Here is a 26,462-nt window from a genome sequence, read left to right as displayed (position 1 = left end):
CACACACAGAGCAATGAACGTGAATGAGCTATAGCTGCACACAATAACTTGAATGAAATCTTGTATTCCTTTGAGTAAAAGGAGTCAGACACACAAAGAATACATACCACATAATTCCACTTACATGAAGATGAAGAGTAGAGAAAACTCACACATGGTGTTAAAATCACAGTGGTCGTGCCCTTTGAGGAGGGAAGGAGAGCGATGGGAAGGAAGAGTTTTCTCAGGCCGAGCAATGTTCTATTTCTGGACCTGGGTGGTGGTTACATGGCTATATTTTCTTTTTGATATTTATTGATCTTACAGTTTGTACGTTTTTCTATACATGTTATATTTTAACATAAAAGTTAAAAAAAAGAAATGAAATAAACCTCCCAACAGTTTCTCATGAGCTAGTATACACTGGGTGTGCACAGTAAGATATCCCTAAGAAAAGCAAAAAAAAGTAGTTGATTCTACTGCTGGCTAAATTCCTCTCTCTTCCAGGAATTTCAGCAAAGCATATAGTTGGTACTGAGAAAATATTTAATGAGTGAATGCATTTTCAGTCAGATTTTTAACAACAAAAGGGACCTTACGAGATCATGTAGTGTAACCGACTCTTCTTACAAATGAGAAAACTAAGGCCCAGAGAGATGGGGTGATTTGCCAGGGCCACAGACGGTATACTAAATCTATTATTATCTATCAGTATCTTTTTTTTTTTAATTTTTATTTTATATTGGAGCATGGTTAACAACTATTAGTATCTATTATGATACTACATCTATTATTCTTTCTATTGTATGATAATTCCTCCAAAAGTACATGTAAACAAGCAGGGAGGTGTTTCTTGTATGATAAAGAAAAAAAGGAAAGGAAAAGACAGTCAAGGGAGCACAAACACAAACCAGCCGCAAGATTACTGCAGTAGAGATTAAAATTGATCAGTGCAGGTGCTAACTCTTCACTGCATTGCTCACTGCACAGTGAACACCCAGCAAATGTTATCAAATGGAGAAAATGCTGCAGTGTGATTAAGCCAACCAACCCGATACGATGTCAGAAAAAGTCTAACTTGTCATACCCAGGAAGTCATCTATCATAGTAACTAGTACTGTGGAAAGTTAACGTTAATACAGCAAATCCATTAATGCTTTCTACTACATATTAAGACATCAATTCGAAGCTGGAAAACACTCAGAGAAAAGCAAAGGAAGGCTTCACAAAAACCGTCACCACAAAAATGCTAAGAGATTTGAACTAGGTCAAGGGAAAAAGACCAAGATTGAGTCTTCGTATATTAAGCAATGCGGAGAGCTGATTTTCCGAGGTCGACACAGGAACTGGCAACGAAAGCCCTTCCTAAGGACAACCAGTTGCACGCGAACGTACCCCAGCTCCGGGCGCTCTGTGCTCAGCACTGTCAGCAGCGTCCAGGCGAGCACCTGGCTGCCGTCCCCGCAGTGGAACTGACCATGATGCCTGATGTTCTGCAGCAGGAGCTGGTCCAGACACTCCAGGGCCTTGTCCTGCACGGTGCTCTCACCGTCCATCACGGCCGGGACAACGCCCCCCAGCCAGGCCTTCTGCACCTGGACACACTGAGGCTGTGCCTGAGGAGTTGAAAGTCAGGAAGTCATAAAGACGCCTACGCTATCACAGGTCTGAACACAAATCGGGGAAGCTGTGATCGATGTTTTAGGATATGTTACAAGTAGTTACTCACATAATTACAAATAAAACATACAGTGGGAAAAAAAACAACATTCCAAATATATGTGAAAACCAAATTCAAGCTCCAGTAACTGTAAATCAGTGCATACTGAAATTTTAAATTTATTTATTTATTTTTGGCTGCATTGGGTCTTCGTTGCTGCACACGGGCTTCTCATTGCTGTGGCTTCCCTTGTTGCGGAGCATGGGCTCTAGAGCATAGGTCCAGTAGTTGTGACACATGCGCCTAGCTGCTCCGTGGCATGTGGGATCTTCCCGGACCAGGGATTGAACCTGTGTACCCTGCATTGGCAGGTAGATTCTTAACCACTGCACCACCAGGGAAATCCCATACTGGAATTTTAGACTTACACAGTGATTATCTTATTATTGGTAGTGAAGCAGCACTTTTTCGTAATTCACGATCGAGAGCAAATAATAAATTTTTATCCTAAGGAGTAATTAGAATAGATGCTAACAGAGAAAGTCAAAACATGCATTGCTTAATGCCTTCTATCATGAAATAAAGAAAAAAACTCACTTTTAAAATTCTTCAAAAACTAATTATTTGGCAAAAGTAAATTACATATAGGATTAGTGGATCTGCTCTTTTGGCAATATCACCTATATAGGTTTTAATGGACAAAAATTAATCTAGGCCTCTTGCCTAATCAAATTAATTTTAAAATTCACATTTCTATATGAGATTTAACCTGAAGTCAAGAGAATGCTAACCATTAGCATTCTCTAGCATTAGTCATATTATATTTAATATGAAATGCAATCTACCAGAGGTAATGGACAGATTTCTTTCTCTTACACTGTAGAGTCCTACAGTGGACTTAGGAGAGTTTCTAACAGGTACTTCATCAAGCTGAATTATTTGTAACGTAAAATACCACCCATCAGACACACGGTGGCTGCGTCTCACCGTAAGAAGCTCGGTGAGAGACTGCAAGGCCTGCTTGCGGACAGACACAGCAATGTCCCGACACCGGTCCTGCAGGATGGACAGCTCTTCTTTCATACCCGAGACATCACAGTGCTTCAAAATGCTCACTAAGACCTAGAAGGTCATGTGTAACATGAAGGGGTGACTTAGGCATAATGTCAATACAAAAAGCAAAACTGCAGATAAAACACTGCCTTTTAAGTTTGTGATTCTTTCATTTTTGAGATCATAGATCCATCCCCCTTCCCAGTAACATCCCACCTTTTAGAATCTGATGAAATTTAACACCTTTCTGGAGAAAACTTGACATACATTTTATACAAACTAGTACTCTGAAACAATTTCAGGGGTTTCATGAACCCTATCAAAATCCATCCATGGTCCCCAGGTTAAGAATCCTTATTCTAAAAAATGAAATTAAGGATATAAAATTGTGATTCCTAAAAAGCCAGCAACCCAGTAGGAACACTTAAGAACAGATGATCCTTCAGTTCATCTATGTAATTTACATTTAACAGGAACAAGGTGAACTAACATTAGGAGAAAAGTGAGTAATGAATATGGCCAAAGGGTTTTTAAAATAGTCTCTTGCATCTTCAAGTTGTTAGTGCTTAAAAAGAGTACATGAAAAGAATGTCCAGAAAAACTCACACCTGGAGTGCAGACTTCCTGACGTTGGTCTTCTCGTCTCCGACCCTGCTCCTCAACATCATCATGAGACCCCTTCCTGTTGAGGAAACATCACAGTCATTACAGCCTGAGAACACCACACAATCCTGAGAACATGCTGTAATCCAAGACTGACTCATTAGCTGGTTTTAAATCATAAGAAATCAGAGCATGAAATGACATAGAAAAAGAAGAAAATTCAAATAATTAGCTATTCACAATAATGCAAAAGGCAGAGTAGTAAAATTTTAAAAGGGCATAAATTCTGGAAAATTTAGTTTTAAATCCAGGCTCCTAAGTCTAAAATTCTGAATGAATTATTTAGATCTCTATTCTGTTTACTACAAATGGTAAGATCTAAACCATCGGGTTTTTTAAAGACTAAGTAAAACAATACATAACAGTAGTTTTAAAACCTTTCCATTAATGGTCCCTTTACACTATTAGAAATTACTGAAGACTCCTAAGAGCTTTTTTAACGTGGATTATATCTTTTAATATGAATTAGAAATTTAAACTGAGAATTGTAAAAAGATTTAATAATTCATTTTAAAATAGCAAGGCACGTCACTTATAAATGGTATATTTTTTAACTAAAAAATAACTATTGTCCAAAACAAAAAAAATTTAGTGAAAAGAATGCCACTGATTTACATTTTTGCAAACTCTTTAATGTCTGGCTTAATAAAAGACAACTGATGGATTCTCATCTCTGCTTCTATCTGCTTCTGTCTGTCTGGGACCTCTGCAATACTCCAAGTTACACTTGTGAGAAAATCAGAGTGTAGAAGGTAAATGACATCTAGATATTATTATGAAAACTGTATTCACTTAAAGGACCCACTGAAGGAGGCTTAGGGACCCCAAACCACACTTAAGAACTGCTGAGGTACAAGAAAGAACATTAAAAAATGAAACAGAATACGGAAAGCAATAAAGAAAATCAATGAAATCAAAGTAGGTTCCTTGAAAAATATCAACAAAATTAACAACATTTTCCTAGACTAAGAAAATAAGAGAGAAAAGTCAAATTGCTAAAATCAGGAATGAACGAGGGAACATTACTACTGACTTTACAGAAATAAAAAGGTTACACTACGAACACTACAAACAATTTTATGCTAACAAATTAAGTAACCTAGATGAAATTTCTACAAAGATAAGAATTAGGGAAACTGACTCAAGAAGAAACAAAGACAAACTTCCCCCCATACACAAAGGGCCAGGACCAGACAGCTTTACTGGAAAAGTCTGCCAAATATTAACAAAATCGCCAATTAACAAAAATTAATACCAATGCTTCATAAACTCTTTCAAAAAACAGAATCTCTTCTGTTTCACTTTCCACCTCCCTCTGTGAAGCCAGTATTATCCTAAGAGCAAAACCAGACAAAACAGCTCAAGAGTACAACAGACCCAAATCCCTTCTGAATACAGACATAAAATCCTCAGCAAAATATTAGCAAATTAAACCTAGCAAGATACAAAAAGGATTATACGCCATGCTTGGGATTTTTCTTTTTTAGTAAGTTTTTTTAAAAATTAATTCATTTATTTATTTATTTTTGGCTGTGTTGGGTCTTCGTTTCTGTGCAAGGGCTTTCTCTAGTTGAGGCAAGCGGGGGCCACTCTTCATTGCGGTGTGCGGGCCTCTCACTATCCGCGGCTTCTCTTGTTGCGGAGCACAGGCTCCAGACGCGCAGGCTCAGTAGTTGTGGCTCACGGGCCTAGTTGCTCCGCGGTATGTGGGATCCTCCCAGACCAGGGCTCGAACCCGTGTCCCCTGCGTTGGCAGGCAGATTCTCAACCACTGCGCCACCAGGGAAGCCCCATGCTTGGGATTTATCCCAGGACATGGGAAAATCACTCACTGTGATATACCACCATAGAACAAAGGACAAAGGCCACATGATCATCTCCATAGATGCAGAAAAAGTGTTTGCAAAATCCTACACCTATTCATGATAAAAACACTCAACAAACTCAGAACAGAAGGAAACTCCTGCACACCGATAAAGGCCATCCTGAAAAAACTCACAGCTAACCACTCAATGGTGAAAGACGAAAAGCTTTCCCTCTAAGAACAGAAGAAAGACAAGGACCTCTGCTTTCCCCACTTCTTTTCAACACCACTAGAGGTCCTAGCTGGGGAAAATAGGAAAGAAAAAGAAATAAAGGCATTCAGGCTGGATAAAACAAATAACTCTATTCACAGATGGCATGATCTGATATGTAGAAAATCCTAAGGAATCTCACACACACACACACACACAAAACCTTTTAAGGCTAGTAACAAATTTAACAGTGTCACAGGACATAAGATCAATCATCAAAAATCAGTTGTAAAACCTAGCAATAAACAATTCAAAAATGAAATTAAGAAAGCAATTTCATTTACAATAGTATCAAAGAGAATAAAATACTTAGGAATATGTTCAAAGAGCAAGAGTTATACACTGCAAACTATAAAACATCATTGAAACAAATTAAAGGAGACCTAAATATAGAAAGGCACCCCTTGTTCATGGATTGGAAAGCTTAGTATTTTTAAGATGGCAATACATCCCACATTGATTAAGAGGTCAATTCCTATCAAAACGCAAGCTGGCTTTTTTGCAGACATTGACAGCCGAACCTAAAATTCATATGGAAATACAAGAGACACAGAATAGCCAAACCAATCTTGAAAAGCAAGAACAAGGATGCAGAGCCCACACTTTCTGATTTCAAAATTACTGTAAAGCAACAGTAATCAACACAGAGTGGCACCGGCATACAGATGGACAATGAAATATCAATGGAATAGAATTGAGAGTACAGAAATAAGCGCACATGCCTATGGTTAACTGATTTTTGACAAGAGTGCCAAGAGCATTCAAAGGTGAAAAAACAGTCCTTTAAACAAAGGGTGCTCCATCAATTTGATATTCACATGTGAAAGCTGGACCCCTACCTCACACCATATGCAAAAATTAACTCAAAATTGAACCAAGACAAAAATGTAAAAGCTAAAACTATAAAACTCTTAGAACACCATCAAGAAAGTGAAAAGATAACCCACAGAATGAGAAAAAGATATGTGCAAATTATATCTGATGAGGAGCTTGGATGCAGAATAGATGAAGAACTTTCACCTCAAAAAGATAAGTGGACATTTGTGTTGTTTCCACCTTTTTGGCTATTATGAACGATGCTCTTATGAACATTCTTGTACCAGTTTTGGGTATGAATATATTTTCATTCCTTGTGGGTGCACACCCAGGAGTGGAACTGCTGGGTCATGTGGTAACTCTATGCCTAACGTTCTGAGGAACTGCCAGACTGAATGAACACACAAAATGTGGTCTATCCATACAATGGACTATATGCAGCCATAAAAAGGAACAGAGTACTGATACATGCTACAACACGGATGAACCTTGAAAACGAGTGGTAGTTGAAAGAAGCTATCCACAGAAGGTCACATGTTGTAGGATTCCATTTATGTGGAATGCCCAAAATAGGTGAATCCACAGAGACAGAGGCAGGGGGAAGGGGAGACTGGAGAGTGACTGCTCACGGGTATGGGGTTTCTTTTTCAGCTAATGAAAAGTTTCTGGAAGTTGATTACACAATTTTATGAATATACTAAAAACCACTGAATTCAATACACTTTAAATGGTGAATTTTATATGTGAATTCTCTCTCAAAACAAAACGAAAAAACACCAACAAAGGTACTTATTAGCACAGTGACTGGCATGTAGTAACCATACAAATTTTTTTAAGTAAAGTTAATGCCAATAATATGTCACCTTAGGGACTTACCTGGTGGCGCAGTGGTTAAGAATCCGCCTGCCAATGCAGGGGACACGGGTACAATCCCTGGTCCGGGAAGATCTCACATGCCGTGGAGCAACTAAGCCCGTGTGCCACAACTACTGAGCCTGCGCTCTAGAGCCCACACGCCGCCAACTACTGAGCCCACATGCCGCAACTACTGAAGCCCGGACACTCTAGAGCCTGTGTGCCTACAGCCTGTACTCTGCAAAAAGAGAAGCCACTGAAACAAGAAGCCCGCGCACCACAATGAAGAGTAGCCTCCGCTCGACACAACTAGAGAAAGCCAGCGTGCAGCAATGAAGACCCAACGCAGTCCAAAAAAAAAAAAAAAGTTACTTTAGTTTATCAAAAGATAGGGGACTTCCCTGGTGGCGCAGTGGTTAAGAATCCACCTGCCAATGCAGGGGACACAGGCTCGAGCCCTGGTCTGGGAAGATCCCACATGCTGTGGAGCAACTAAGCCTGTGTGCCACAACTACTGAGCCTGCACTCTAGAGCCCGCGAGCCACGACTACTGAAGCCCATGCACCTAGAGCCCATGCTCTGCAACAAGAGAAGCCACCGCAGAGAAGCCCGCGCACCGCAACGAAGAGTAGCCCCCGCTCGCTGCAACTAGAGAAAGCCCGCATGCAGCAACGAAGACCCAATGCAGCCAAAAATAAATAAATAAAATAAATACATTTATTAAAAAAAAACCAAACAGTCAGATGGGAACATGGTCGCTATACATCTGGCAAATTTTTATACTTTGGAAGCATCGTTAAATCAGTACAACTCGATAGTGTTCGGAAGTGTCTGTGCAACAGTGAATCTGTAACTTGCTCAGACTGGAATTAAACCAGACATTTTTCCAGATTAAATTTCTTTACATATTTTAGGGATCTGTTTATACATATTGAGTTATTGCTCTGAATTTGAGTAACACATGCTTATATCTAGTCACTTAAACGTAATCTTTCAGGCTGCAATGATAAGTAATGACCCTCATGGCACTTTACGTATGCTTCAGCATCCATCTCACAATATTACGATTTTATGTACACACATACCTGCCTCTCCCACTGCTCCTTAAGAGATGGAACTATGTTTTGTTAGAGTCTGTACCTGCAATGCCTTGCACAGATTGGGAGGGACCACACACATGGTTATCGAATAAACTAATAAATCTCATTATATCACTTATCCTCTGCAAATGTTCTCTCTTTTTTCTTTTAAAGTCACTTCTCTAAACATAATTTCTATAAACCTGACAACAGCCCTTTGTGAAAGACAGGGAAGGTGTTAGGATCAGAAGTGACAAGCAGGTGGGGAGTTCTGCTGACTCCCATGTCTTGGGTCATGCAGCTCTTTAGTAGCAGTGTTGGGATAAGAATTCAGATTGCCTCTCATTTCTAATGTAGTTTTTCCCCTACTACATTATGCTAAGTCATAGTATAAGTGAAGCAGAAGCCCAGAAAAGGAAAGTGACTTTCTCAAGACCATACAGCTAGACAGAAACAGAATCTGAGAGTAGCTCCAGGTCTATCTACTACCTAGCCCAGGTGTGTTTCTTCCCTCCTGAATCACACTGACACTTTACCATCCCAGATTATTCTGGCTTCAATAAGTCACTGAAAGAGAACAGGCATCATTTGTGTTCAGAATCCTGTGCTGGGATCCATGGGAGACAGCACCCTATAACCACGCCACACGATGCGTACGACCCATTAAAGAACGGTTCATACTGCTGGTGAAGAGAAATTATCTAAATTCTGAACGTTTTCAATGGAAGCTTGGGCTCACATTTCCCTACCATGTATTAAAAATGGATTCTGGGATGGCTTAATCAGAGTCAAGATGCCAGGTGGAAAAGTAATAAGGAATAAAAAACAGACACAAGGGTGAGTACCATAGTATTGTTTATCTTTTCCCCTCTTCCGTGATGACTTTTCTCCAAACACAAATTTAATTTCTATTGCACCTTTCCTAGTAACTGGTCCTTTCTGGCCAGCAAACCCAAGTGTTCAGAACAACGGACTCCACTAAGGAAATAAAATATTTGCTAACATTCTCTTAAGTGTGACAGAAATACTGGGTTTCAGTACACGACAAGTGAAATGTAGCTTATTCTTTACCTTAAAATGAAATACAGTATAGTGCAAAGACATTGATTAAAGATATAAAATAAAAATTAATCTACTTTTAAGGGAAAAAAATTTCCAATTCTTGAGGGTGAATTAGTTAGAAAAAAATTCCAAGGTTTTGAGGCTCTACTTACAGTTGTCTGAAATCCAATAGTTATTACTCATCTGATAGGAATAAAATCTGACGTACCCCTATATCCAGCTGTTTCACCACTGTTGTCTATATTGATCACCTCTGAGCCTCCAGAAGGGTTAAATGTCTGCCTCTGATAGGAAAAAGCTTAAAAATAAATTTTAAAAAGGCCCAGTCAGTACAGTAAAAACTTGTTATACCTTTAAGTAATATAAGCATGGCATATTCCACGTTTAAGTTACTACACATCATTACTGAAATGAATTTCAATTTCTTTGATGAAGAAAAAAAGTGCAGTATTAAAACAGGTTAATACGGAGATAGAAAAAAACATGCAAATAGTCAGCAAGCCCTTTAATTAAAAGGACAATTATTCAATATCTGATAAAATATTGACCCATTTCATTACCTGATGAATTTTTCAGTGAAGTGTCATGGTGGCTCTCTATTCCTGAAACTGCAGGAGCTAAAAGTTAGCAGGTAGATAAGAGAGAAAAGTCTTAGTATCAAAAACCATACATAAATATTTACAGAGGAATCAAAACCCAGATAATTAGGCCTGAAGACAAGACAGAGTCTAAATGCTGACAGTTCAGTGTTCTCCTTGGCTGTGCATTAAACTGGTCATCAGACCCGATACAGCCAATACCAACGACGCAAAGGAATAGTGAGAGCGGCCAACAACCTCAGCCTGAGGTCAAGAACACGTGAACTGCTTAAAAAGGCTCGTCCAAGAAGTCATTCGACAGTAAAACCTACTGAAAGGGTCTCTGAGGGTCCCAGTCTATCACAGCACACCTATCATTCCTGCCGCCGCAGCTTCTGGACCAGCAGGAGCCAGACCCGGTCTCGTGGTGCTCGGCACACTCACCGTTAGCCAGAAGTTCCAGGACGCTCTCTGACGCGGCTGTAGCAGAGGACTCCAGGCAGTGCGCAAAACTGGACAGTGCCTTGCTGCGCACAGTCGGGGCCTTGTCTACACAGCGGGCAAACATGATTTCCTGCACCAAGAACTTATGCTTCAGGAACTTCTGATGCTCCGGGGGCAGCGTGCCGTCCACCTCTCGTTCAGGCAGTTCCAGCAGAGCCAAGGCAACATCAAGAGTGAACACCCGGTACGGGATCTGGTAAAGCAAAACCACACGCATCTCCGTCAGAGACAAAGAAAACTAATCTTCAGAAACAGATCTTCAGATCTGGCCGTCACTAGAAGGTTGCAGAGCCAGGAGCCACGATTTCAGGCAGATGTAGCTCCTACCTTGGCATTTCGTGAATATCCATAAAGCCAGGCCACGAAAGAAGCATATTCCGCACAAGGAAGCTTCTTGAGCAGCTGGACCAGGGACTGAGCTGCACAGGTCCGGTACTCGGATTTATCGACCACCTGAAACACAGACCCTGAGAAGCTGCCCAGCCAGTACCCACAGCAGGACGACGGAGACGCATGTGGTAGTGCGATCGGATGATCGCTGAGTGCGCCTGGCTCCGCGACAGTGCCGAGCGTTTACGTGTTACAGAAATGACTAACCAGTTCTAGGTCTCAGACCCCTTGGGAAACTAGCCTATAAGAAACCTGTAAGCCCACTCCTCAGAGCCTAATTTCAGAGAGTTTACGGACCCCTAGGGTCCATAGAGTTCAGGTAAAGAATCATCTGTCCAAACTGTTATAAAAATTTATGAGACAATAGTAGAAATGCAAACACTGACCGGATACTGGACAATATTAAGGAATTACTGTGAATTTTTTAGGTGTGTTAATATTTTGTGGTTATGTTTTTAACGAGTTCCTATCCTTTAGAGAGAGACATGAAATATTTATGTCTGAAAGGGTATGATGAAATCTGCTTCAGAAGAAAAATCCAGTGTGCGTATGTGCTGGAGGAGCTACAGCTTATACAAAATCACTGAAGACAGTGTTCGTCACACTACTCTATTTCTATTTGAAGTTTTCCAAAATAAAAAGTTGTTTTCCCCCGAAAACCACACCAGAGGGGAACACCTAGTGAATATACTAAATAAAACAACGTTCAGTAATGATGTAGACTCATTTCCAAGAACACACGCGCACGTTTACCTTCATGTGTGTTTATACACCCTCATTAAAGCAAACAGTACCTTGACACAGATGTGCTGGAGTAAGACACGAAGGACTGGAAACATACTTTCTTTTAGCTCATCCACAAGTGAGCTACAAAAGGAAAGAAACACAGCCACGGTTTGTAATACACCTATAGTGACAATAAAGTAGCAATTTTCCTTGAATCTGTTCTCAAAAACAGAGAAGTTTCTACCTTTTTGAAAGCCTAACTGTTAAAAACCACCCACCCCTGTACTGCAGGCACCGCGAGTGCCTGGAGCCTGAAGACGAAGTGTCGCAGCAGAGCACCCGCCACCACGGCCCGGCCCGGGCGCTCTCCCAGCTGCTGCGAGCAGCCAGCCAGCCAGCCAGCGAGGGGCAGGGGTGCCGTCCTCACAGGGCCCTTGGACTGCCTACGACGTTTCAGATTAAGGCTGAAATACATCCTTTTGCGGTAGAGGATAGATGGAGACACAGTACCACCCGGTGGTAGCCCAGTGAAATGCATTTCTAACAGTACCTCTCCAAACTGTAACCCCAATAGAAATTATTATAATGCCCAGATTGGACCCATTTTCAGTGTTACGTTTCCTTGTACCATTATAGGAATATTACTGCAATCGGTGACATCATGCACTCATGGAAGAACTAAAATGAGTGTTTCTACTTAAAACATCTTAGGTATTTAATGTTTAAAAAAGTCCTTAACGAGACACTCGCTCAAGGATCAGACAGCAGCCTGCACCTGGATTCCAGCATCCACAGCCCTCGCCTGCACCCACAGCACGCACCGCGGCTGCTTCCAGGGATGTGCACACTCTCACATGCACACCTTCCCCTTCTCCCCACCACCTCCACGCTGCTGCCGAGTAGCCAGTAACAGAAAGAAAAGCTGACGACACAGCAAACATGTCTTCCCCAGTAAAGGCCAGACACAGGACTTCGCAGGTGAAGCTAAGAGACTCTTGAGGGGAGAATCAGTCTATCAATTATTGCTAAAGAAGTTAAAAAAAAAGTGGCAAGGAACAAAAAGAAGGAGACTAAGAGGAGAGAGAAAAAGCAAAGGCGGTGGCAGACTTGGAGCGGCTAATACTAAGGCCACTGCCAGAACTCAGAGCTGACTTCACGGGCTGGCCCACAAACTGCAGACCCCTCATCCCCGCAACACCCCAGACCACACAAACCAGATGAGCTACCAAGTGCTTTACTTTGAACCCTGAACCACAAACAGCCCAGACACTTGTTAGTTGCTAAAGGTGTCAGAAATCCTGGTTAGTACAGGCTCCAGAAGACTGGGAGAGCGACAGAGAGTAAAGATCCAAGCTGTGTTTCACCTGACAAACTGGACTGCCTGGTTTTTACCACTGATGGCCGGAGAAGTGATGGCAAGGGGGGCATGATGGGAGCCTTTGCCCACTTCTAACATTAATATTACATAGAGCATTCGATGGAAAACACATCTGATAACCTGGAAGAGAAAAGAAAATTCAATTTAAGGCATGACAGAGAATCCCAGGGCCTTGGAGACCGTGATGCAGACCACAGTGAACCACTTCAAGGACCTGAAGTTAAGTGAGGCTGACACAGGTTTTGGTTCAACACTAAGGATGCACTTCCTGGCCGATGACCAGGTATCAATACATGCACAACGCAGCAGTGTGAAAGTGCTGCCTACGGATAATGACAGGAACTCCAGCTGGCTTCTCTGCTCGCCCTCTCACACTCCAGCCCAGAAATTAGGGACTATAGAGAATTAGTTGTAACTTACGAAGGGCAAAGGATGCTACTGATTACCCCTTACAGAAAAGAGGAAAGTGATGATTCTTTACACCTGTATTACACCTGAAGCTTACAGAGCACCTTCCAATATACCATCACACATCATTTACTCAGCTACTTAATTCATTCATCCAGTAGATAAAACAATTTACTGGAAACCAAATATGTGGCAGGTATTGCATTAAGCACGTCCATGTGTTACTAGATCTGACCACACTTTCTCTGAAACCTCTCAACTCCATGAGGTCAGCAAGGCTTTTCCATTTTGTTCTTAATACTTTTACTATTATCTCTACTTTATACATAATAAAAGACTCCCAAGCTGAGTTGTCCGAAGTCAAGTAATTAAAGGTCAGGCCACAACCAATGTCGCCCAACATCAGGGCAACACTTTCACAATGAAAAACACCATGTCCTTAGAGACACTGTTGCCTGAAAGGATAATTTCCCAACCTCCTTATCTTCTAAAATGTTAAAAAGGGCACAGGAATTAAGTTTTACTGTGAATGCTATCACATCCATATTTCAAACAGAGAAGTGACAATGACATAATAAATTAACGAAACATGGGACGCTTTCTAAACAGCAGGCATTGTGCAGAGGCATTCTTCCCTGTAATCCTCCTGAGAAATCCACGAGGAAGGGAAGCCTTTCACCCTCTCTGTCCAGATGAGGAAACTGAGGCCTCACAGGAGGACACACAGGCAGTGAGGGGGGAGGCCCAAGTCTGGACAAAGTGCAGAGCCCCGAGTGCCCAGGGCCTTCTCATTCACACATCGTTCCCCTGGAAACTAGGTGTATCGCAGGCACCAAAGGCACAAGACCTTGGTCCGTCACGTTTTTTTGCAAACTCCTGTTTCATTAACAACATCCAGGTTTAGTAACACCCTACTGCTTAAAGAGCTGTTAACTCCAGTGTCTAGAGCTGCGGGGCTTCGAAGGTCACTGGGGGCAAATCTATATACGAATGCTAACCAGGAACGTGTTTGCACAATCATCCACTAAAACACAAACACTAACAGAAATACAGGGGCACACAGGAACTGCTGAGGGAAACTGGGAAGTCTGTGACTGTCTACTCTTCTCAGAAGAGTTTGGTAAATACTTCTGTAAAAGTAATGCTCAGTAGCTTATCTTTTCCTCTACCCAGGTCACACTGGACCCATTCTTTATGCCTTAACCCAACAAGAACTTCCTGTGGCCACCAGGTACTTGGATACAAGCCTGGAATGAACAGTGGGCACCACGTAGTGACGGGGATGATTTTCATTATACAAACGTCCTCGAGTCATGACAATGACCTAGTGAGTTCACACGGCATCACATCGAATGCTTCCAGCGTTTTCCATCCCACGACCCACATGCTTCCACTTCAACCAGTAACTCAGCGGGGTCCTGTCCCTTTACCTTATCGCCTTCCCTGTGAACTGGGGAGCACAGCAAATACAGTCCATGATAGGCCAGTTCTGGTATGTATTTTGCTTGGTTAAGGTTTCTAAAAAAAAAAAAAGCAAAAGATTAGTTAATGGATGTGATTTCACTTGGAATAGCTCCTAACCCTATAAGCTATATTTAAATGAATAAATTCTACCTGTGTGCCAATTAGGGTAAAATGGCAGTAAGGCTTCTGATGGAGCAAAACTCACTGTACCATAATTAAACGTTAGCACTGGAAGATTTAATGGCTCACCTGCCTTGTGTAACATGAAACTCGTGTAGAACTGGTTCGAAATTAGTCAATGCAACGAAGACCTGGAAAACAGAGACAAAGAAAAGGCCTGGTTTTTCCCACTCTTTAAGTATTAGCCCTTGTCCTCGCTCTTTGAACTTGCCCAAGGTTCCTGGAATTCTCACTTACCTCTACACAATTCTGTATACACTGTGGCTTTTCTTTCAGGGAAAACTTGGGCAGAAGCCTTAAAAAATTCTTCAAGACGTGAAAGATGGCATTTCGAATTTGACAAAGGTCTCGGGAAGAAAAAAAAATATTCTCTTCATCCTCTTGTTCTTCAATCACTTCATCCATCTAGATTATGAAGAAATGTACAGCTGACTGTGTAGTACTGCCTAATAGTTTGTCCCATGGTTTCCACGTACCCAGTCAAGGGCAGTGAAACTCCAGGTGGGCGCTGGGTCGCTGACCAGGCACCTCGACTGCTCGGGGTTTCCACCGCCGCAGCCACTAGCTGCTGGACCAGATGGAAGCTACCACAGTTTCTAGTTCCATACTTTCACGTCAGTGAGATTTCTTGGGTTTCTTAGAAGTTCTGGTGTCAATGAACCTCTACCACTCTACCCAGTCACACAAAAATTAGGAATTAACGTTATTCTATTATGTTCTACGGACGAGAGTCCTCAGGATCCTTCGACCACCGTCTCTAATGACAATAAGATAATGTGGCAAACACACTTGTTGGCCTGTGGTGAGCACACCTGGGAACAAGGTGGGAGAGAGATGATGGGGAGGCTGGGAAGACGGTAAGGAGAACGTATGCTCAGCGGTACACGAGGCGACCGCAAGTCCTACGGGAAGGATGGCGGACAGCACGCTAGGGCTTTGGTATAATCGTGACCCCTGAAACTCTACCTTAATATCAATTCTTAAATAAATCAGATATGCTTCATGACTCCACTCCCTCTTACCTCCATCTCCTCTTTCCTGGGGGGCCTTCCTCTCTTCCTACTCTCCCTTGGGTTGGCCTGAGCATTCTTCGGTTGTTCTTTCTTTCTTTTCTGATTCAAGCTGGATTCCTGAGGCCAGCTCTTCTTTAGAATCTGAATACATTTGTCAAACATCACTGGGTGGAAAACTTGGTTGGCTATACTGCCTATTCGTAAAGAATAAAGAGTAAGCAGGGTAGGTTTAATTGTCTTGAAATAAGTCTGTAACAACAACGAAAAATTAAAAAGCAAAACCAGACTTTTCCTTAACTTTGAATAACAGTGAACCTTTAGCAAAAAAGTTCCATTCAACTTCAGCCCTAGGCAGTGAGCAACAGGCCTCATCATAAATAAATAATGAGATTTCTGCAGCTGGCCGTAGCAGAGTAACTGGTTTTACACTTTTCTTCCTGCCATAAACAACTATACAACTGGATAGAAATTTATAAAGTGACCATCTAAGACCCAGAGCAAGAGGTAGCCTAGCCACACAACCCCTGAGAAAAGGGAAACCAGTGAGACAAACCCTAAAATTGACCCGATTCTGTGTCTGGAGGCAATGTCTGGACAACAGCAGAAAAACGGTGACCCCAAGCACATTCTGATGGCCTTACTACGTCAGGAATACAAGGATCAGTGTCAGGAAGGCCGGGTGGCTGGAATGCACGGAGCAGAGCACTGGAAACGAGAAGCCACATGGAGACAGTGCTGAGAGGTCTGCACAGGGCTGACCTTAGCTAGGACGCATGGGGCGAAATCCATGACAGTGGGCAAAGAAAACCTCCAAGCAGGTGGGAGATGGACGATTTTCGGAACGCACACAGGGGAGAGATACGTCGGAGCCCCAGCCAGCCACAGTGACCTGGAACATTCACGACACACTCGGAGAGAAACACACCTTAACAGCAGGGCTAAACTAGCTCCAGAGTAAAGGCTACTTTACAGCTGCCCCAACAAAGCTTTCAAACAAGCCTCAAAAAGACCAAGTTAATGCACCAATAGCTGCCTATCAAAACATACTTAAAGGAAAACAACAAAATCAAGACACTCAAAAACTTCACATTCAAAATGTCCAGCATCCAATAAAAATGTACTGGGCATCCAGAGAGAGGAAAACGTGCCCTGTGGTGAGAAGAGAATCGTCACTAGAAACAGTCCAAGAAATGACAGAGCAAGCAGAGAAGAACCTTAGGGCAGATATTATAAATAAGCTCAAGAATTAAACAGTAGCAAACAAAGCAAGAAATGAAAATATTTTAAAGAATCAAATGGAACTTCTGGATCTGAAAAAGAAAACTTCACTGGATGATCTCAACAGTTGATGAGATGCTACAGGAACAAAGGCAGGTGAACTTTAAGAAACAGAAGCAAAAAAAAGTTAATAAAGGCCCTGGGACCCATGGGAGGATATCAAGCAATCTAACATACGAGTAATTGGAATCCCATAAAAAAGAGAGGGAAGAAAATACCTGCAGGAATAATAACTGGAAAATTTCCAAATTTGTTAAAAACTACAAATTCACAGACCCAAGAAGCTCAATGAACCAAACTATGATAAACACCAAGGAAATCACACCAAAGGGTAGATAATCTAATCAAATCAAAACTAATAATAATCTAATCAAATCAAAACAAACTAATAGAGAAAATCTTCAAGGTAACCACACCAAAAAAAAAAAAAAAAAAAGACACAAACCTACAGAACAGCAATGATAAGAGTCACGCAGACTTCTCATCAGAAGTGAAGTAAACCAGAAGACAATGCAGTAACACCCAAAAAGCACTGAAAGAAAAAAATCTGTCAACCTAGAATTCTGTATTCAGCAAAAACATTCTTGAAGGTGAAAGATACTTTCATGGAATCAAAATCCAAGACAGTGGACGGCTAACAGATGCACAGCATAAGAACAGTCAAAGAGAGTTCTTCAGGCCAAAAGAAAATTACATGAGATGAAATCTTTTAAAAAGAAAAGACATTTATTTTTTCATTTTCTAAAAAAATTATTTAAAAGATAATTCAGAGAAAAATGTTATGAATAAATTGTGTGGTTTACGACACAGAAATTCAACGTATAACTACAACAGCACAAACAGGAGGGGAGAAAGGAAAGCACACTGTCTTAAGGTTTAACATTATCTATAAATAAGTAGAATATTATCGGAAGATAGACTATTTAAGTACTTATTGTACACCCAAAGCAAGCACTTAAAACATACACACACAAGTAAGTATAGACAGACAGGAAAGGAATAAGGAAAATTATGTCTATTCACAGATGACATGATCTTATATACAGAAAATCCTATTGGAACCAGTAAATGAGTTCCGCAAGGTTTCAGGGTACAAGATCAATAACCAAAAATCAGCCAAGGGACTTCCCTGGTGCTCCAGTGAGTAAGATGCCATGCTCCCAATGTAGGGGGCCTGGGTTCAATCCCTGGTCGGGGAACTAGATCCCACATGCATGCCACAACTAAGAGTTTGCATGCCACAACTAAGAAGTCCACATGCCACAACTAAAGACCCTGCATGCCCCAACAAAGATCCCACGTGCCACGACGAAGACCCAGTGCAGCCAAAATAAATGAATATTAAAAAAAAAAAAAAAAACCATAGCCAAGACATGGAAACAACCTAAGTGTCCATCGACAGATAAATGAATAAAGAAGATGTTGTATATATACACAATGGAATACTACTCAGCCATAAAAAAGAATGAAATGAGGCCATTTGCAGCAACACAGATGGACCTAAAGATTATCATACTAAGCGAAGTAAGTCAGAAAGAGAAAGACAAATATCATATGATATTACTTATAGGTGGAATCTAAGAGATGGCACAAATGTACATACCTACGAAACAGAAACAGACTCACAGACATAGAGAACAAACTTGTGGTTGCCGAGGAGGAGGGGGTGGGGGAGGGATGGATTGTGAGTTTGGGGTTAGGAAATGCAAACTATTATATACAGGATGGATAAACAACGAGGTCCTAGTGTACAGCACAGGGAACTATATTCAATATCCTGTGATAAACCATAATGGAAAAGAAAATAAAAAAGAACAGGTGTGTGTGTGTGTGTGTGTACGTATATATATATATAAAACTAAATAACTTTACTGTACAGAAGAAATTAACACAAAATTGGAAATCAACTATACTTCAATAAAAAAGATAAGCTGTACTTCTATATACCACCAGTAAACAATTCGAAAATTAAATTAAGAAAACAAGTTCATCTACTACTATAGCACAGAAAAGAATAAAATACTTAGGAATAAATTTAATCAAGGACGTGCAAGAGTTGTACCCTGAAAACTACAAAACATCATCAAAACCAATGAAAGCTCTAAATAAATGGAAAGACGTCCATGCTCACGTTGGAAGACTGAACACTGCTAAGACAGCAACACTCCCCACACTGATCTACAGAGTGAATGCAACCCCTGTCAAAACCCCAGCTGCCTTTTTGGAAAGAAGTTGACACGCAAATCCTAAAATTCATATGGAAATGCAAGGGATCTTGAAAAAGAACAAACCGTGATCAAATATTAAGTATCAACAGTACCCCAACCATAATCCAGAAACATTTAAACACAGAAGGTAACTGGCAGAAGTACGACTTGCTGGAAAGCTGCAAGTGGCCCTACAAGTAACAGCCAGCCCTCAGCTCTGGGCTGAATCTCAACCTTAATCAGAAGGCGCTGCGCCCAGCAAGGAAGAGTGAAACTGGGTTTCCAAGGCCACCACTTTGCTAAGAGCCCAGTTACACCTGAGATATCGCTCAGCAAGTGAGTTCTCTGGGAGCTTATTTCATTATTTCAAGTCATGATGGGAGCATTAGCAGTAAAACAAATCAGTGTTCCAGGCTTTACATATCTCTTCACTAATTCCCAAGTCATATGGAATAGGCCCTTAACATCTGCTATGAACGCGCCGACACGAGCAACGACGAGCTGCAAGCCAGCTGACCCTGATTTTCTCTTCCACGTGAACTCAAGGTCCCACAGCTGCAGCTCCCTCTGCGCCCCACCCTCTCCTGCCCTGAGCTGGGGTGAGTGGGGAGGAGGGACTCCTTCATGGCTCCCACCTGAAGGAAGTGGGGGAGCATCACAGACAGACCCCTCCCCCGGGCTTCCTTCCTCAGCCCTACTAGCTGTGCTCCGTCCTCTACCGGATGAGAACGGTCCCAACTACTGTCCACAGCCACGCGGGGGAGACAACACTTCCCCCTCCCCCACAGCACTTTTCTCAGCTTGGACAGGGTGTCAGAAGGCAGGGCGGTATCAGGATGGTATGCTGGGTGGGGTGGGTCGGAGCGGAGCTCTGAAACACCCCCTCCAGCCTTACCCCTCTCGGACCGTTTGTATTAGGTTACAAACCCAGCATAACAACATCAGAAAACACATTTACAGGAAAACAGGAGAGCTTTCTGGAACACCTGTAACGTGACATGTGCTTCACAGATTTCCTCTCACCTAGCCTCCGAGTGAGGAAACAAAGTACAAAACAATGTAGACAAATTAAAAACTAAAAGCCTTGTCCTATCACACCAAACACACATACTATACCTGGTACTTCCAGCAGCAGAAAATAAAGCCCAGCGGCATGAAGGCCAAATTCCCGCTGCCGGGCACTGACGTTTTTCTTAAGGACCATCTGAACGAAGTGATGGAACAAGGCCATCAGCGCGTTGTGGGAAATGCTGTTCTCCATGAAGAAGGTCCAAATGCTCTGGGGGAGGGGCGAACCATAAGAGCCAATAATTAGAGAAATGGGAAAATCTCCTATTACCTGATTTTTCTGAGTACTTTTAGTGCCTTATAAAAAAAAAGGAACAGACCATTCTGGCTCCTAATTGTAAATGTTTGTCATCTTCACAGGGACTAAAACAAAATTTAAAAGTGTATTATTCAAAATTACAAGGGGAATTCCCTGGCGGTGCAGCGGTTAGGACTCCACGCTTTCACTGCTGAGGGCCTGGGTTTGATCCCTGGTTGGGGAACTAAGGTCCCACAAGCTGCGTGGCGTGACCAAAACAAAACAAAAAAATTACAAAGATAAATAACTATACAAGAAACTTAATTAACCTTTCAAAATAACTTTGGGTAAGAAGCACATATATTTGGGTAACCTTTCAAAATAACTTTGGGTAAGAAGCACATATATTTCTGAAATTACTATACCTAAAAACTACACCAAGACTACGGGGACACCCTACATCAGTAATTATGCAAACAAGTTACTCTCCATCTATGTCAAATGTACCCCAATTCATTTATCACTCAAATTACTAACTGAAGAAATCAGAGCAATTTATTTAAATTGAAATGTTCTATGGGCAATGGGAGCAGGAGAGGAAATACCGGAAAGTGTCTCCCTCAAGAGATTTCAGAAATAGCCTAGGTAAGACAGGAAATAAACCCTAGAGCATAAACCACAATCTTATTAATTTTATCACGGTTCTATGCTTTCTCCTATTAAACATGTGAACAGGAAATAGGTTATTTGTATAAACCAAACATAGCAGGAACTAAATATGGTTTATTCTGGGCTACTTTAAAAAAACATAAGCTCACAAAAGTTCAAGACATCAGACCTTGTATATCCTGCTTCCCTGAAAAGACAGGGAAAACTCTCCTCTTTCCTTCACCACGAAGCTTCTGGAAGAAATCAGTTACATCCTCATTCCTAAGGCCACCTCAGCTCCACTCCACTCGCCTGTAACTGTGACCCTGGGGGACCCAATCACCTCTGCAGCATTTCATACCTGATAAAAGCTAAGTTCACAAAACTCTATTAACTCCATCTGAAAAAAAAGTCCCTAGTTGTTAGCCCTCCTCCCCAGTTTCCACAACCGTAACTCCAGACCACGCCGCAACACACATTAAAAAAAACAGATGAGCAAAACACAGTTGAACAGTTGACTGTTGAACAACACAGGGCAAGTCAAAAGTCCTCGTGGAATTCAGAGCCGGCCCTCTGCAGACACAGTTCCTCCACATCCATGGTTCTGCATCCGCAGACTCAAACAACTGGAATCGTGGAGTCCTGTAGTTACCACCGGAAAACTCTGCATGTAAGTGGACCTGTGCAGTTCAAACCCGTGTTGTTCAAGGGTCAGCTGTACTGTCCCCAGGGACCTCTCTGCATATAGCGTTTCCCACTTCAGTCCATCTTCGGTCAAGAACATCCGTCTGAAACAGATCTCTTCAAGTTCCTTAGTCTACGGCTCACTAGCACCTCTTCCTCCAAGAGCTGGATGTGAGGATGAGTGGGTTAATCTATGTATGATGCTTAGACCTGAACCTTGTATACCACAAACACCTCAGCCTCGAACCCCACTGTGGATCCCACTTACAGCTCAGTCCTGGGTGCCCCGCCCTGCCCCCATCCCCTCGGCACTCGCTGCACATCCGCACCGTGATGATCCCTCCGTAGGCTGCCCTAGGACCCGCATTACTGCAGTCAACATTCTATCCATTTGTGAAGACTTGCCTCCAGCTAGCTACTTTCTTTCTGGGACCTTCCCAATCTCACCATGCTCCCTTTTCCATACCCCTATGAGATGGCATCTAACCTGTCCTAGAGCAGTTTCTACAATGCAGACTTCGGTGGCCTGGTGCTTCTCCACGCCTGCGGATGTGGTCGCTGGACATGCCTGGCCAGTGCAATGCCAGTGGGCGCCCCAAGAGCCAGTGCTTAATTCTCCCCTCTCCCCCAGGTAGGGGGAGGCTCTGTACCTTAACCATCATGTTATCTGCCGAGGTACTTTATGCGGTACTCAGCATTACGCTTAATGAATGTTTAACAGGATGATTTAATTTTTGAACAGCTACATGAAACCTCTAACTGAAATATTTTTGGTAATTTAGATCTTTCAGAGATGTTAATATCTAAGTATTCTTTGTTCTGCTTTTGAGTCCCTCAGTTTTTGAAAAGCAGTTAATGATCTAAATAGTAATAGGTAGAACTCAGTATTTAAAGGAACTCTTTTTTCCGTTTTTAATTCAACTCATCACTTTTCAGTTTAATATCCAATTTTCCTAAAGTTAAGGCATGCCCGAATTGTTACTGCATTGTCCTTGGCCATCTTTCCCTATTTCGCTTATCTGGTTTCCCTCCTTGCCTTGGCCTTTATTCTTTTCCTTTAATTTGCTGTTGTAAACAGTGGTCATGTCTTGAAAAAGAATCACAGATTAATACCTTGAACCTCTGGGAGGAGAGCTATGCGGCTACCCCAATAAATGAACCACATTCTTTATGCCACTCTTTATCATACTCCTTCTGAACTATACACTAAGAAGACTAAGCTTTAGATGATAATAGGGATTTTTATCTTCCACTTCTGACAACTAAATGGCTAGCTTGATTTTTTGTTCGTTTGTTTGTTTTTACCTCTGTAGCTCCAAGCTCTCCAGCAGCAAAAGTTAAAAGACTGTCATAGAGATTTGTGAACGCGCTCAGTCCGGTCTGCACGATCTCTGCTTCTATGGTGGGATCCAAAGGCTCAGTTTCCGTGAATTCCAGTTCCCATACTGTGGCCACCCATTCTAGTGGGAAAATGCAATGAAGTCAACAAATGTTCTATAATAAGGAAAGCCAATAAGCTTTAGACTCAGAGTACATTCATGAAGAGAAAAGTTTACTAGTCACAACTCACATTTAACTATACCATACAGGTGAGGCAGAATTAGAAGGAAGCAGAAGAGATTAGAAAATCTTTTTTTAATCATTAACTGACAGCTGGCTATTAGGTTGGTCATCACCTAAAAATATCAAGAAGGAAAACACTTTTTAGATGTAACAGTTTTGGGGACGATCCAGCCTTCCCATACGTTCAATCTGGAGAAGAGGAGGTTGATAAAAGGTTGCCTCAGCTGTCCCTTTGTGAAAATCTTATAATCAAGTTAATAAACCCAAATAAAGTGTACAGCACAAAGGGACAGCTGAGGCAAATGACTATTTAACATGCTTTAATTATTCATTCACCCTTCCCTAACTGATCTCCTAACAAATACAATCAGCTTCCTAAAAATGTTCTTGCATCTTTTCTTGCCTTTTTCTCTCATACATTCTCCCACTTATTTTATATGCATATTTTTAAATGCACACCCATATTTCTGACCTCATTTCTGAATCGAAACTACTAAGTCCCAGTGATAAAATATCTGGAATCAGGAAACCAATGTAGTCAACAAATTACAGCTATTACCCCGTCTACAATGGATAGGTGTTAAAGCAGTAGTAGACACGTACAACAGTAGAGAGCAGCTGGAGACTATTCCAGGGGGAGGCAGGGGGCGGAGGGGGGAAGGAAGACATCCTTCAGCTGCTCCAACACGTGCGGGTTACCGGCGAAAGAGACACCGAGAAGGGCATCCCAGGCAGAGACAACCCCATAACAAAGCACAGAAGGAAACAAAGTATCACCTGTTTAGAAACCACCACCACCGTAACGGCACTGAGCTCAGCTGTGAAGGGTGAGTTATCTATCAGCACTTACTCAGCAGGTGGTGTAATGCCGCGGGACCCTAGGGGCCTTCCCAGACCAGCCCCTCCCCCCACCTGCTCGGCCTGCCTCTGTCTGCAGAACAACTCGAGTCAAAGGATAAATTTAATGAGAAAAGTGAGAAAATGCAGAGAGAAAAACAGTCAAGCAGAGCAAAATAATAATAAATTAGCCAATCAACAAAGTCAAGGACCTTTAGCTCCTCCTCAAGGACTACAGATACTAGCCTGAGCCATGTCCTTTGAGCTGTTTTGCAGACACTGAAACCACCCCCGCCTCCACGGGTGGGAGAAGTTAACTGCTGCCCACAAGCGCGGTAGACTGGTTGGAACCAGGCTGATACTGCTGACCCCTGACTACCTCACCACCAACCAATCAGAAGAATGTTCACCAGCTGATCACACACCCCTCAACTCTCCTCCCTCGCCCTATCTTTAAACTCTTCCCCTGAAAGCCTTTGGGGAGTTGGGGTCTTTTAAGCACAAGCTGCCTGGACGCCTTGTCAGTTCCTGCAATGAAGGCTGCACTTTGCTTCACCACAGCCGGGGGTCAGTAGACTGGCCTTGCCGCGCACGGGCAAGCGGACCCAAGTTTGTTTTGTTAACAGCAGGTGCAGGTACTAAATCAATCTTCACGAACGCCCGCGAAGTAATCTTAGAACCCCCATTTGACACAAGCGACCGAGGCCCGCGAGGCTCGGGTGCTCAGCGGCGGACCAAGCCGCCGGCCCCAGGTCCGACTCCAGAGCTCAGCTCTGGGAAGAGCGCACCCGCAGGGGCAGGTGAAGCCTCTCGCCGCAAACAGAGGCTGTGGTAACTCTTAGGAAGCCGGGGGAACCACTGAAGGGTCAGAGACCCGGCGGGTCACGCTGGCCTTTTCAAGGTGGTCCCGGAAGGGGTGTGGGGCCGGGTCGGGATGGAAGTGCTGGCACCAGAGGGGCAGGAGATGCCCCAAGCGCCGAGGCGGGCCACAGCGAGGGCGCGGGTTGGACCGCAGCCTCGGGAAGCGGCGGGCGAGGCTGGGACGAGGGGCCGCCGCCACCAGAGGCTGGAGGTGGGGGAGGGGGGCACCTCCTGCCCTTCAGGGAGGATGGGCGCCCGGGGACGCCAGCCGCACCCCTGGGCCTCAAGTTCAGGAGGTCGGCCCGGCCCAACAAACAGACGCGCTGCCGAAGCCTCGGCACCAGCGGGGCTGTCCGCGCAGACCCGGAGGCAAGGCCGAGAAGCAGGAGCACAGAGCGGAAGGAGCCCGCGGAGGAGCGCCAACGCCGCTGCCCGGCGCGGCCCCTCCCCAGCACCCCCGGCAGCCCCCAGGCCCCGGCCGCGTCCTCACCTGGACTGAGGTCCAGCGGGCACCAGGGATGCAAGGCGCTCGCCAGGTCCCGCAAAGCCGCCATGACCGCTGCTCGCCTCAACTTTCAAAGCTGCTCCGGCGCGCGCGCCGAGAAGGCCCAGCGGGCTCAGGGGGACACGGGGTTCGCACGAACCAATTACCGCGCCCCGCCGGCCCGTCCGCTGGCCAATCAGCAGGGCCTTCCGCCGCATGCGCAAAGGGTGAGGCGGGCCCAAACCCACCCACGCAGTCGAGGTGGGGGGTGGTTTTCAGCTTTTCCTCGGAACTGGGGGTCAAGAAGAGAGCTAAATCTAATGTCCTTCCCACCCCGTCTCCCTAAATGGGGACACTCTGAAGAGAATCTGAGGCAGGATTTTTTTGTTGTAATTGTCACCTCTGCCCCCTGTCAAGCGGCATTTCGCGTGCGTGTCAAAGGGCCGCGTTTACCCATCAGACAGCATCGAAGGTGTACACATTCGAGTGTGGGTGGCGGCCTACCGTTTACCGAACTAAATAAAGGAAAAGCAAAACAGGGCATTCAGAAAGGACATCTTTAGTTCTGAATTTTACGGGACATCTGGCCGGAGCTCCAGAAGGAAGCCCTGGTCGCCATGTCAACTGTGGGAAAGCCGGGCGGCCCTCTCCAGGCGCGCATGCGCAGCGCGCGCTCCGCCGGAGGCTCGGCGGCCGAGCAGGAGAGGCGGG

The 26,462-nt window shown here is 43.4% G+C and overlaps 1 protein-coding gene across 4 annotated transcripts in view; it reads right to left on the bottom strand.

Annotated features, from left to right (window-relative positions):
* NCAPD3 (non-SMC condensin II complex subunit D3) overlaps nucleotides 1–26,403 on the bottom strand; it is a 64,358-nt gene extending 37,955 nt beyond the window's left edge. For 2 of the 4 annotated variants that reach the window (XM_082477480.1, XM_082477479.1), the window contains exons 1-16: nucleotides 25,758–26,402; nucleotides 23,312–23,466; nucleotides 20,485–20,647; nucleotides 15,893–16,077; nucleotides 15,108–15,275; nucleotides 14,940–15,001; nucleotides 14,657–14,744; nucleotides 12,805–12,938; nucleotides 11,509–11,581; nucleotides 10,652–10,777; nucleotides 10,265–10,517; nucleotides 9,803–9,859; nucleotides 9,451–9,540; nucleotides 3,301–3,374; nucleotides 2,627–2,761; nucleotides 1,375–1,595 (exon numbers count right to left, since the gene is read on the bottom strand). In XM_082477480.1, coding sequence (XP_082333606.1) covers nucleotides 1,375–1,595; nucleotides 2,627–2,761; nucleotides 3,301–3,374; nucleotides 9,451–9,540; nucleotides 9,803–9,859; nucleotides 10,265–10,517; nucleotides 10,652–10,777; nucleotides 11,509–11,581; nucleotides 12,805–12,938; nucleotides 14,657–14,744; nucleotides 14,940–15,001; nucleotides 15,108–15,275; nucleotides 15,893–16,077; nucleotides 20,485–20,647; nucleotides 23,312–23,466; nucleotides 25,758–25,821 — 2,048 coding nt within the window. In that variant the 5' untranslated portion in view covers nucleotides 25,822–26,402. Of the gene's footprint in view, nucleotides 1–1,374; nucleotides 1,596–2,626; nucleotides 2,762–3,300; nucleotides 3,375–9,450; nucleotides 9,541–9,802; nucleotides 9,860–10,264; nucleotides 10,518–10,651; nucleotides 10,778–11,508; nucleotides 11,582–12,804; nucleotides 12,939–14,656; nucleotides 14,745–14,939; nucleotides 15,002–15,107; nucleotides 15,276–15,892; nucleotides 16,078–20,484; nucleotides 20,648–23,311; nucleotides 23,467–25,757 lie in introns of all 4 variants that reach the window. The other 2 variants (XM_082477478.1, XM_082477481.1) reach the window with 2 other exon arrangements.
* Between the last annotated feature and the right edge of the window lie 59 nt (nucleotides 26,404–26,462).

The sequence above is a fragment of the Balaenoptera physalus genome (genome assembly GCF_965194825.1).
Source record: "Balaenoptera physalus genome assembly, chromosome: 10".
Classification (NCBI taxonomy): domain Eukaryota; kingdom Metazoa; phylum Chordata; class Mammalia; order Artiodactyla; family Balaenopteridae; genus Balaenoptera; species Balaenoptera physalus.
This window is presented reverse-complemented; position numbering and strand designations above follow the sequence as displayed.